Raw genomic sequence first — 13,974 nt, forward strand, 5'->3', positions numbered from 1 at the left:
GCTACAATTCACACAGGCTCACTAAAACTGGACAACAGAAGATTGGAGAAACGTTGCCTGGTCTGATGAGTCTCGATTTCTGCTGAGATATTAGGAGGGTAGGGTCAGAATTTGCCATCAACCCTATGAAAGCATGGACTGTACCAAAGGTTCAGGCCGGCGGTGGTGGTGTAATGGTGTGGGGGATATTTTCTTGGCACACTTTGGGCCCATTAGTACCAATAAAGCATTGTGCTAACACCACAGCCTACCTGAGTATTGTTGCTGACCATCTCTTTATGACCACAGTGTACCCATCTTCTGATGGCTACTTCCAGCAGGATAACACACCATGTCATAAAGCGTGAATCATCTCAGACTGGTTTCATGAACATGACAATGAGTTCACTGTACTCAAATGGCCTCCACAGTCACCAGACTTAACCCAACAGAGCACCTTTGGCATGTGGTATGTGGTATGTGTAGCCGACAAATCTGCAGCAACTGTGTGATGCTATTATGTCAATATGAACAAAAATCTCAGGATATTTCCAGTACTGTTGAATCTATGCCACAAAGGATGAAGGCAGTTGTGAAAGCAAAAGGGGCTCCAACCCTGTACTAGCAAGGTGTACCTAATAAAGCGGCCAGTGAGTGTATATTTCATATCTAAATAGTATTTTGGAGATATAAACAGTGATTATTTATTTATTTATTTATTTATTTTTTGCATTGATTATTTTACAAAACTCTTACTATAAGAATCAATGCAATAAGGTCAATAGTTACAGGTTTCCAACATTATTCAGATTATATTTATTTTGTGTTCAATGAAAAAGTAAAACACATAAAGCTTTGGAACTAAATGAGGGTAAACATTGATTTCCATAATATTTTCCTACTACGGAAGTCAATGGTTACTGGTTTTCAACATTCTTCAGATAATCTTCAATGTAAAAAAAAAACTCATAAAGGGTTGTAAACAAATGAGGGTCACCATTGATTTCCATTGAAAAAAAAAATCTGCTATGGACGTCATTGGTTACAGGTTTCCAACATTATCCTCTTTTTGTGCTGGACAAAAAAAGAAGCTCATATAACGTTGAAACCAAATGAGAGTGAGAAATGGTGAAAAATAAATATTTATTTTTGGGTGAACTACCCCTTTACATTTTAAAATGTGCTTTATGCACCAACGCACAATTCCTAGTAAGAGTTTTATGAAATTAATCAGTGCAAAAATAATAATAATCAATGTTTACATCTCCAAAATACTACACTTTATTTACTGTGTGTAACAATGACATAAAAAGTCATCAAACATTGTGAAAAGCACACAGCAGTAAAGTGTTAACAGTGAGCTCATAAATGTTGAGATCAGTCTAAATGACAGCACTGCACTCTGTAAATACAGGAATGACAGCAGTGTTTGACATTCGGTGGTTTCACCTTGTCATTTACCTGGGTGTAAAAATACCTGGATAACAAAAAGGTATGCATTTCAACATTTCCAGCAAACAGAGAGCTGTTCAAGAAAATTAACAGAAAGAGAGCCAACCTGCATGAAGACTTTCCCAATGATGACATCATCGTCATCCTTGAACACTGTGCTGAACACAACAGTCACTCGGTCTTTCTTTGCCTCAATATACCTGAAACCAAAAAGAAAAACACACAGGCACAGGAGAGATTAGAGCTGGATTACACTGAACATAGATCCTGTTCGGCACAGTTTATTACAAACAAATGCCTAGAATGAATTTTAACGTATTTAGCACATAGCGATAGATAGATAGATAGATAGATAGATAGATAGATAGATAGATAGACAGACAGACAGACAGACAGACAGACAGACAGACAGACAGACAGACAGACAGACAGACAGACAGACAGACAGACAGACAGAATTTTGTGGTATATTTTTGTAATTATTCATAAATTATATTACTGAATTAGTGAAAAAACACACAAAATGACGTATTTTTAATATAAAAAGTAATTGTGAACCAGATTTTTTTTACCTTTTATCACGGTCTTGGACATGTGAACGATTAGTAACAACATTGGCTTTGATGCATGGTTAGATTTAAAAATTTCTCCCTAATTTACTGCTGGTGGCTGTTTTTGCCCCATTGACTTCCATTATAACCATATTTGATGTTGCATAAATATACAGTCTTTGTTTTTGTTTACTCCATGTAGTTCCGAGAGGTGAGATGCATATTTAGATTTTCCTCAGACACATTGAACTAAGTGCTTAAAGGTCACTCTCACATACAGACACACATACACTTTAATTTGCTGTCGTACTCTATATAAAATCCAGTAAACTCAGCTTTTTTGCACAGACCTATCTAAAGGGTTAATAGTGCCAATTGATGATCAACAGTAAAAATTACTAATTTGACCTCCTCCCAACTGGGAAAACCACCAACAATCAAAAATGCATGATTATATGATGTCATGGTTTTGTGATAAAAAAAAGTGGTTATAATAGAAGTCAATGGGGCAAAAACAGCCATCAACAGTAAATTTGGGAGAAATTTTTTTTTAATTAATCAAAAGCAATGCATCAAAGCCAATATTGCTTCATATGTCCAAGACTTTGATAAAAGGTAAAAAAAAATCCAGTCCACAATTACCTTTTCTATTGAAAATACACCATTTTGTGTTTTTTTTTTCACCAAATCAGTGACATCATTTATGAATTTGGCAAAAAAAGAGTAACTTTTCTAAACAATTTAGTAGTTTTGATGAGGCCTGAGGTTGATTAACAGATTTATGCAAAAAAAAAATGTTTTAATTAATCTGATGCATTTTTACAGCAGTGTAATTCAGTGGATGTTTTCCCAACATAACAATAACAAAAGGGTAGTAAAATTGCTCAGAGTGTATCATTGACATTTTTTTAAATTCAAAGCATTTTCTTAAAATATGTGTCAAAGTAAGATTTGTCAACAAAAATCATTCTGCTAGCTAAAAACACTGAAAAGGTCCTGGCCAAATAAAGACTTAAAGGGCCATGAAACCCCCTCGTTTCAGCAGGGTGTTTTCACACCTCTACTTTGGAAAAAGTCAGAAAAGTGGGCGTGTCCAGCTCTGTTTAGGGGGGAGTGTCGGAGGAAGAAAAGAGGCTTGGTGTGGGAGTGTCTATTTGGGCAAGCGGGAGTTTCAGAGTCAAAACACACAACCACAGCGGACAATGTGACTGTGTTTACATGGACATCTGTTGTCGAATTATTTGCCAAATTATTAAATGGTGGACTTTAACTGCAGTTTGGCTCTTTCATTCAGGGAATTCATTCATGTCCCTTCCGACAAACGAGATATTTGATTCGAGGAACTGCTCTAAGAGTGTATTTTTCATGCAATGTTTGATACCGCACGGCGAATGAGAGAAAAAAAAACTCAGCATTTCCCGGAAACTTAGATGCACACGGCAGGTAGTGTCAGAAAGCCGCGTGTGTTATTCCAGTCACAAAATCCAACACGAGGTTATAGTTTGGTTGTAACTGTTAATGCTAACTTGTTTACACTCGGTGCAATAGTTTGTTTGATACGAATAAAATACGAACTGAATAAACAAAGAGCACTGGTCGCCCACTTACCAAATCTGTAGAGACAGGACAATCACCAGTAACTAGAGCCGCGTCTTTATTTAGAGGAGACTACAAGCGAATCCAGATCTCAGCGTTTGCAGATGAGAACAGCTCTCAGGTAAACAATGTTCCTCCTTAGACACATAAGTTATTGTTGTCGAGCATCGTGTACACTATTAATCCACGCGTGAGTCTGCGCTCTCACAGAGGGAAAATGAAAACAAAACTTAACGACAGCAAACTATAAAAGCAACACTTCACGCTTGTTTTAAAAATACAACGTGGCGGCTCTGCCGTCTACACTCTGACAGCAATGAATATTAATGAAGTTGCACAATAGAGCGCGCTGATTGGTTTGAACCAAGCCTTACTCATGCATTAATGCAACACTGTAAGACGTAATAAGACTCACTCTGGCACAGATGTCCAGTCTGCACGCTGGAATACAACGCTATTGTGTCATGACCGTGACGCAGCTTCAAAAATTCATTTCAAACCGGAAGTACGGATTTGCTTGAAATACAGCTCAACAGCTCAAAAAATACTGATCAACAGCTCAAAAATGTGTTTTGGTGGTTCGTGACCCTTTAAAATCCCCCCAGATAGGATGAAAACATCCCCAACACCCCACAAGGGTTAAAATCTATTTGATATGATTTTTCAGTTATGTCGATCTTTTGTTTACAAATCCTGGTCCTCAATTAATGATCTTTTTTTCAATCGTTGCTGATGATGATGATTCATGTTTAAAGGTATGTCTAAGCTATGATTTATTAACTGTTTAAATTAACATTTGATATGAATGTTGCTGCTTAATATATAACAATTTAAAATCTTGCGTATACAGTTGAAGTCAGAATTATTAACCCTTCTGTCAATTCGTTTTTCTTTTTTTAATATTTCCCAAGTTATTTTTTTTGAGCATTTCCTATAATATTTTTTCTTCTGTAGAAAATCTTATTTGTTGTAATTCGGCTAGAATAAAAGCAATTTTTAATTTGTTTTAAACCATTTTAAGGTATTTTTTTCCCAATTGTCTACAGAATAAACCAGCGTTATTCAATGATTTGCCTAATTACCCTAGTTAAGTCTTTAAATGCCACTTTAAGCTCTATAGAAGTATCTTAAAAGGGGGCTAATAATTCTGACTTTACTGTATACATTTCATGCATGAAAAATTCATTACATGTTTTATCGACTAAATGTAGAAGAGCTAATGTTTAAGAGCTAATGTTTTTAACCTAAAAAACAATCACTTGACTAGCTGATTATGAAAACAGTTTGAAGGAACTCTCAGTATCTTACATCGACTCGTCGTCCCTGTAATGAACAACGGCTCTTTTCTCGCCATCGCGACCCTCCTCCTGAAACTTGAAGTACTTCTCGAAGACGGAAGCGAAGCAGTTTCTCTTTAGGATCCCAGCCTGGTGGATCATCTCCTCTTTATTGGGTGGAAGAGCGTCCAGGTCGAAGAGCAGTGAAATGTTGTAGCCTTCAAAGAGGGGGAAAAAAACCATCAAACTACTAATTCTACTGTAAAAATAAAAATAAAGACAATAATAAACAAAGTTTGGCTCACCGTCTTCTGGTGCCACGAGGAAATTTCCATAAACGCGCTTCAGCAACTGAAACACAACCAATTTAAAGGTGACAAATCTTTTTTAAAATTGTAATTAATTTAACAAAAACTCTAGTTTTATGAATAATGTGAAAATATTTATGTAAATTTACTTAAAATGGGAATTAAACATCCTTTATAGATTTTTTATACAAGTATAAAATGACACTGTTTAAAAAAGAACACAAAAAAAGAGCAAAATAAAGGTTTAAATTAAAATTCTGACAATAAATAGGGGTGACACGGGGGCTCAGTGGTTAGCACCGTCGCCTCACAGCAAGAAGGTCGCTATTTCAAGACCCGGCTGGGTCAGTTGGCATTTCCGCTGTGGTGACCCCTGATGAATAAAGGGAGTAAGCCGAAGGAAAATGAATGGATGAACAATAAAACTTTGCATGGATCAAAGACAAAAATGTGTTTAAGCATCTATACAAACGAAAATATAATACAGCTTTTAAAAATTTAGATTTTTTGCATTTTGTATTAAATACATATTTAATATGCTACCAAAATGTCATTAATTTTAATAGGCAAAACACAGGACAGATAAAGTACGAGTGGCATTTTTACATGAACGTTTTGCACAATGAAGATGGAACATAATTGCACACATATTTTTCCAAAAACATTTAAGCAATCAGACAACTGCATTTAATATTAGGCGTGTAGCGGATCATGGTCGATTTGTGATCACAACCATGTGGAACACACATGACCAGCGGATTAAAACATTTTATTTTTTACTTCTGGATTAAACCTAAATTCGTAACAATCACAGAGAGATCCATCAAACCACATGTATGAAAGCATTTAGGCTTTCCTGTAAAATGTAATGAAGGAAGAAGTTGTGGTAGGTTATTTAGGATGTGGGGGTTTTCTTAGGTTATTAAAGGTGTTTTCTGTCGCTACTTGTTTTACCTGCATTAATGCAATCAGTGTAAGCTGCATGCTTAATCATTAAAAGATTGGGAACTTTTCAACAAATTATAAATGATGGTGATTTGCATACGTTTATTCATCCTAATAGATTCAGTCTTCAGTCTTTGGAGTCATGAAATTACAAACAGTCAAGTAACACAGAAATACTAGCATAACAGTTTATAGTATAGATCCCTTGATGTTTATGGTAAAGATTAAAATCACCGTCATATGCATTTAACTTGATGCTCAAGAATGAAAGTTGCACGTAGTAATTGCATTTAACCAATAGGTGGCGACAACCAGCCATCAAAAATATGCCACTGAATAATTCTTCAAATATGACACATCCAGCAGTGAAACATTAAGTTTTGTGAGTGAATAACTGAATCATTTATTGTAAATGAGACTGAAATAAACATGGATTGTACAAATTACAAATGTTAGATTTTTACATTTAGCGTTATCAGCAACAGTAGCAACTCCTACTTTTACAATACTGAATATTCTACAATTTATTTTTATTCAGCTGATTATTTTTTTTCATTTTAATTTTTCATATTTTTTTATATAAAGGGTTCATACACATTTTTACTACTAAAATTCCATGACTTTTCCAAGACTTTTCCAAAACTTTCAAGTACATTTTCATGACGTAACATCTGCATATGGTAAATAATAAAAAAATCAATGACCTTCAAATTTATTCCAGCATATCATAGAACACGCAACAATCTATTTAGTTTACATTTGTTTTTATATCTATGTCAAATGGATTTTGATAATGCTTACACAGCACCAACAATGTGAGAGAAAGGACAGAGACAACTAACCTATTCAAGTTAGAGCTGCACAATATATCGTTTCAGCATCAATATTGCAATGTGTGCATCCGCAATAGTCACATTGCAGGATATGCAGTGTTGGGATTATAGTTTGATATAGAGTTTAATCATAATGGAGTAACAGTTTATCATCTGCATGCATTTTTAAAGAGAAAGTTCACCCACTAATTATTACTTACGATTTTCATTACAACCCTTCACTTGTTTCAAACATTTATGAGTTTTCTTTTTTTAAATGAACACAAAAAGAGTATAACTTAATAACTCCTATAGCATTAATACAAGCTAAAAGTGAGTAAATAGTGAGTACGTTTTAATCTTTGAGTAAACTGTCTCTTGAAGGCCTGTGACTGTGTGAACATTTCAATATTTCAGATTTTAAACATCCGGCCACAGGAATTTTTTTTAATACATTAAGAAAGATTAAATAATATACAATGAAGACACTGCAGTGTTGATTATTCAATATCTGCACCTGAATAGTGAATACCTGAAAACTATAATTCACTTACTACTCATTTTAAACTATATTTTATTTATGCTTGTAATTTATTTGTTATATATTATTCGAGATTCATTCCTCTACAAAATCCCCCCAATCAATCCAAATAAACCTGTTAAATCATCTGTTGAAATCGAATTTACATGGCAATATATATCACAGAAATAAAAAAATATGGTAATGTCAGATTTTTCCAATATCGAACAGCCCTAATTCAACTATACAGATATTTGTTAAACTAATTTCCATGACTTTTCCAAAACTTTGTGGGTTTTTCTGTTGTTTCAAAACTTTTCCAGGCCTGAAAAATGCCATGTCAAAATACCATGACTTTTCTAGGTCAGTGGTTCTCAAAGTGGGGGTCGGGACCCCTTGAGGGGTCGCGGAACAATGAAGGGGGGGGAAATCGCCAGGTGATTTCCAAAAATCTACTTATTATTATTATTATTAGACCATAAGAATTACCATATTTTATCCATAACCAACTGAAGAGAAAAAAACAGCCATTTATAGTTACTATAGTAGCTTATTTACTTGTTCTATTGAATTGCGACCCCTGGGGTAAATACATTATATTAAAGACAGCAATAGCGTCAGATGCAGCAGATTGATTTTATAACACCAGGTTAAACTTTCTGGCCCATTTACAGCACTGAAATACATTAAAAAAATTAAACGAAGAATAGACTTTGGTCTATTGGTGTGTGTGTGCGCCATTGCATGCAAGTTTTCTGTATTTATAACCACCTCAGAGGATATTGGGGGTCGCGAGTCACTGGCATTGTTATTTTAGGGGTCGCGTGCTGAAAAGTTTGGGAACCCCTGTTCTAGGTTTTCCATGACCGTATGAACCCTGTATGGGTTTTTGTAAAAAATGCAAGGCAAATTACATTTGTCTCCCCTTTTTGGCTGATCCATGACTAAAAAAAATTATGTGATCCGTTACACCACTATTTAATATACTTTTACAATGCATATAAAAAAACAACTATATTTAATTTAACATTATTCCCAAACATATAAACTTGGGTGGGTGTACTAATTTATGGACGGTTACTGCACAGGTGTTTTTCAATTAAATTGACTTAGAATCATCTTTAGTTTGCTCCTGGTTAGTGAATGACACCCATGTCCTGTCAACTACCTATGAATAAAAAACAACAGGCACAGGCTTGCTTCATTCCTAGCATTTTTATCATGCTTTGAGCACCCTGTTATTTCATCACCTGTTTAAGCAGAATATCATATGTTATGGATAAGATTCAATAAATCATGCAGGTCATTTTTAGATTGAGTCTTTGTGTATAACAGATTTAGACAGCGAGTAAAGGGCTGATTTTGCTGGATGCCGCGTCTGATTTGCATTGGTAATTCGCTTGATTTACATTGACAAAGCTGAATAGGGCTGGAACAAACTTTGCATAACTATTTGCATTGGCAGGGGGAAACAAAAGGCCACCCATCAACCTCAACTCCATGATCCCGCAAGACTATCAGAAAAATTCTGCCCTAAAAACAAATGCGCTGATTTCAATTTAGGCACTTCACCAAGAAATAGGCCTATAAGTAATGAATCAACTATTTACTGAATTATTTGAAAGTGACAGCACGGTGGTGCAGTGGGTAGCACAATCACCTCACAGCAGGAAGGTTGCTGGGTCGAGCCTCGGCTGGGTCAGTTGGCATTTCTGTGTGGAGTTTGCATGTTCTCCCTGTGTTGTCGTGGGTTTCCTCTGGGTGCTCCGGAAAACAATAACAATGGTCCTAACGGATTTCCTGTTTTACATTTTTAGTTATCATATCTTCCCAGAACCCCAAAAGGTCCACATATTGATGTTTAAACCGCTGTCATAACATTATTTATCAAGTATATTGAATTAACTTTTGTTATAGTTATGTAATAGTCTGAGAAGCAGGAAATGTTCATGGGCTAATAACATCACCACATTGAAATGGTGTATAGAAATACCTCTCAACCCAGTTGTGTGCTTATTAGGCATAGGACGATAACTATTTTCAAGGTATATTGCGGTTTGGAAAAGTCAAGATTTTAAAACAGTCAACATTTCTAAGGGTATGTGTACATTCTTAATTTCCTATTTTGTTTTTTTGTTTTTTGGCCAACAGTATCTCCAGCAGAAAAGATGCCATTTTAAATTGTAAAAAAAAATCCAGACTCGTCAGCGCTACCAAGCTGACCAATCACAGAGCTTGCGCTACGCGTTGTTGCGACATGTAGTTACATTTTTTGAGAGGTGCACGTCAGCGACGCCGACGGCCACGGCGAAGGGCTATGCGTCAACGCCGTAGCATACGCGTGCGTTTGACGCAGAAGTATAAATCAGCCTTTATGCAATGGAAAACATGACTGCATGTCTAGAAATGAAGACTGATATTTTTTTGAAGAGGTGGAAAAGAATTACAAGATATTAAGGTATGTTCATTTAGAGGTTAATTAACCTATCAGCAATGTAATTTGAGGTAACCCCTGAAAAGAATGTATGATGGCAGTACTCTTTGTTAATTTATTAATTTATTTTGTATAATTTTTTCTTTTTTTCTTTTTATATTATTATTTTATATTTATATTATCTCATCTGTAAGAGGTTAAATTATAGGGGAAGTTATTCTGTAAAAAAGAAAATAACAATAATGATAATTTTAAATAAAAATTAAAATTTAAAAAAGGAAAAAGTGGAAAAAAATAAAAATAGAAATATAAAATCCGATAAAAATTAAATAGGAAAATCTTTAAAAAGCAAAAAAAATAAATAAATACATACATTTTTTAAAAGCAAAAAAAATAAATAAATAATAATAGAAAATCTGAAAAAAATTAAACAGGAACATTTTTAAAAAGCGAAAAAATAAATAAATGAATTTCTAAAAAGCAAAACAAAAATAGAAATAAAAAAAAATCGGAAACAAAATTAAATAGAAAAATCTTTAAAAAGCGAAAAATAAATACATTTTTAAAAAGCAAAATAAAACAAAAATTTTAAAAATCTGAAAAAAAAACTTAAATGGGAAAATCTTTAAAAAGCAAAAAATAAACTAAATCAGAAAAAAGCTAAAAACAAAATAAACTAATATAAAAATTAAATTTAAAAAATTTAACAAAACTATTTACAATGTGAAACAGCAGCTGATTTCAATATTAACTGAGCTCAAGCTAAGTTTATTCAAGAAGGAACCCATGTTTCATGTTTCTTTTTTTACAACATGTCACTTCCCCCATTTAAAGCGAGTAATAGACACTTCCTGTTTCACAGTGAAGCCACAAGTCATTTTAGACCCTTACATGGTGAATAAATGTGATCGGCCTGCGCTGAAACATGTAAAAATCACAAGACGAGAACAGTGTGAGAATGACACAAGAGGATCAGTGAAATAAAACAGCTCATTAGCCACTTTATTATGGCGTTTCATAATCATCCTCAGGAACTCAGGACTGCATGTATGAAATGGTCTCAATACACTACAAACGCCACTCAATCCAGACGCAGTCTTGCAACCTGCTAGCTAAATTGCTTAGTAGCCTGCAATGACGTCCTTGTGGACTATTATTCTGAACAGACAAAAAAAAAGAAGAAAATTAAACTATACAGTTCATATTTCATCCAAAAATCACAAGATAAATACAGGATTGTTTAAGTTATTCAAAAGAAATGAACACTTTTATTTATTATGGATTTCTTAAATTGATTAAAAGCGACAGTAAAAGACCTCTACAGCATTTAAAAGGAAAGTGAGACTACTGAAAACACAGCAAAAATAATGACGTTTACATTATTAAAGGAATAGTTTACTGAAAATGTCAATTCTGTCATAATTTACTCATCCTCCACTGCTGGAGAAGTTGGTGGTTCATTCCACTGTGGCAACCCCTGATTATTAAAGGGACTAAGCCGAAAAAAAATGAACAAATGAATGGAAAGAGTTAAATATTAATATTCATTTACTTGTAATAATTTAATATTTTCTACTTATTGCAAAAAATGTAATATTAAGCACATTTTAATATAGATATGTCCTAATGGATTTGTAGTTCCCAGCATGCTTTTCAAGAGATTGCATTACAGAATAAATATTTTGAAAATAAAAGCAACAGTTACCAGTTTGATCATCATTAGTTTGAAGATTAAGAAGAGTCTTGAGTAAGGTTTTTTTGTTTTCAAGAGTTCACACTTGTTGATGATTGATTATAAAGCTTGTTTGGCATGCTGTACCAGGAGAGAGCCCTGAGCTCATAAGATCATCGAGCCCGGGGCTCCCTCCTGTTTGAAAGGCGAAAGGGGAGTTTGAGCTCAGGTAGATCGAGAACTCCCCTGCTGTAGTAACTAATGAACAGATAGTGTTTGCTCTTTAGAGATAACTACTTACTAGGAGCATGTCTATAGTGCTGATCTGGATAAGTAAATTAACTTAAGTTGCATGTTTTTGGACGATGGGAGACAACCGGGAAATTTGAGGGAAACCCACATGAGCACGGGGAGAACGTGTAAACTGCACACAGACACATCGACTGGCTTGGTAAGGACTAGAACCAGTGATGTTCTTGCTGTGAGGCAACAGTGCTAACCACTGGGCCACCGTGCCACCCAACTAGGAAAGGAGAAGGATTAGGGGTGGAAGGGGGGATTCTTCAAAACAAAGATGGCTGTTATATGGAACTTAGGGTATTTATAGTGGCTTAGGAATCGTCTGATTGGTGAATCATAAATTGAATAAAGCGAGACTAGCCGCAAGCAATTACAAGCACGTGATCCTCTCGAAATTAGTTTCAAAATAAACTTCACTTAAGGTTACCACTTTGCAGAAGAGCAGCACTCATGCTTTGGGTCTTGGTATTTTCATTACTAGCATTAATGTCTAAAGCTTCACTCAGAGAGTCATAGCTATGCTAACACAAACTCTAAGATCAGTAAGCATTTTTGAAGTCAATTTGCTTTTGGGTTCAATTTGCTTATAATAAAATGAAATAACAAATTAAAAACAAATAACAGTGAAAATGTCTTAAAGGATCACGAAACACCAAAACCCATTTTTTGAGCCGTGGACAGTAGGGTTGGGTATCGTTTGGGGTTATTTCGATACTGGTGCTAAATCGATACTTTTAAAACGTTACCGGTGCCAAAACGATGCCTGAACTAATACTTTTGAGCCACAAAATTATGGTGGATGACTCTAAAAGAAACTTTTACTTGACAAAATCTTTAAAAATAATAGTTTTAATAGAAAAATTTCATTAAAGTTTAAAGTAAACATCAATTCATATTTGATATATTTGAAATACATTATTATATTTCCTTTAAACATTTGTTGGTTAGCATGAATTTAAGGTTTGCATTATGAAATTACATTAGCTTACTACTAACTGTAGAACTGTGGAAAGGCTGTCTTCAAAATACTGAACTCCTTTTTTCTAGGGTTGGGGCTTGTCACTATGCTCACATGGACATCAATAATCTAATGATTTCAATAATCTCAATACGACAATTTTATGATTAAGATCCCATCTTACATTTTATAGCACAAAGATCCATTAACATCATTGCATCACCACACTATCCATGTTTTCTCCAGAGTTATTTGTAATTTCAGGCGTTTCATTTTTCAACTTTAACTGCAGTTTCACTTTCATTCAGGAACATTTCATTCATGCCCCCATGACAAACAGGTATTTGATGCGAGCATCAAGGACTGGTGGAAGAGTGCTCTTTTAATGGAATTTGATACCGCATGTTAATAGGTTCATTTCTAAAAAAAATAATAATAATTTCAAATCTATTTGTAGTGATTTTCGAATGAAATGCAGCAGGTTTTGTGTTCATCTCCTCGTTACCTCATCTGCTCCGTGCTCCTGAAGCTCCTTGAAGAATTTGAGAGAGATGCTGACCATGACTTTAGTTTTGTCTCCATTGGGGTTGGAGATGTGGTACAGCACGCCATCGAAGTCTGTAGAAAAAACACATGCTATATCAGTAACGGTGCATTTATTAGTGTAGTATAAAATAAACACTTCTGCTATTTTAACATTATGATGCATAATGCATGTGAGCATGCATTGTATAATATGTGCATAGTAATAACTTGGGGTTGCACAATTTATAATTTTACCCTATATATTGCAGTGTGATCATTCGCATTAGTCACATCGCAATATAAGCAATGTTGGACTTATCGAACAACACATGGACATGACCTCAATCACTTTTAGTGATGCAATATACACCAATTCTAGCAACATTTTAGCTGATTGTGCAAGTCCATCTCTAATGGAGATGTCAGTAAGGTTAAAAAAAAGACTATAGTATTCACTACAAATTACTATAGTATATTTTCATGTGGGTGTCTGACAACTATAAATAGATCTGGTAGCAGATATCGCAGCCCTGTTACTTTTCACCTTGCACTTTTTTGTTAACATTTATTATTATTTTTTGTTTGTTTAGGATTTGTGTTTTCACATTCTGATACCAATGCCTGATTATTACATTGTTAAAATGA

General features: G+C 34.5%; 2 protein-coding genes across 3 annotated transcripts in view; both read right to left on the minus strand.

Annotated features, from left to right (window-relative positions):
* phgdh (phosphoglycerate dehydrogenase) overlaps nucleotides 1-13,974 on the minus strand; it is a 722,740-nt gene that overhangs the window by 574,931 nt on the left and 133,835 nt on the right. The window lies entirely within an intron of this gene.
* arpc2 (actin related protein 2/3 complex, subunit 2) overlaps nucleotides 1-13,974 on the minus strand; it is a 33,897-nt gene that overhangs the window by 12,497 nt on the left and 7,426 nt on the right. For both annotated transcript variants that reach the window (XR_015498742.1, NM_212699.1), the window contains exons 3-6: nucleotides 13,310-13,422; nucleotides 5,161-5,206; nucleotides 4,887-5,073; nucleotides 1,538-1,631 (exon numbers count right to left, since the gene is read on the minus strand). Coding sequence is in view for 1 of the 2 variants with exons in the window: in NM_212699.1 (NP_997864.1) it covers nucleotides 1,538-1,631; nucleotides 4,887-5,073; nucleotides 5,161-5,206; nucleotides 13,310-13,422 (440 nt within the window). In the remaining variant the exon portion in view is untranslated. The remainder of the gene's footprint in view (nucleotides 1-1,537; nucleotides 1,632-4,886; nucleotides 5,074-5,160; nucleotides 5,207-13,309; nucleotides 13,423-13,974) is intronic.

The sequence above is a fragment of the Danio rerio genome, chromosome 9, assembly GCF_052040795.2.
Source record: "Danio rerio strain M-AB ecotype USA chromosome 9, GRCz13ab, whole genome shotgun sequence".
NCBI lineage: Eukaryota > Metazoa > Chordata > Actinopteri > Cypriniformes > Danionidae > Danio > Danio rerio.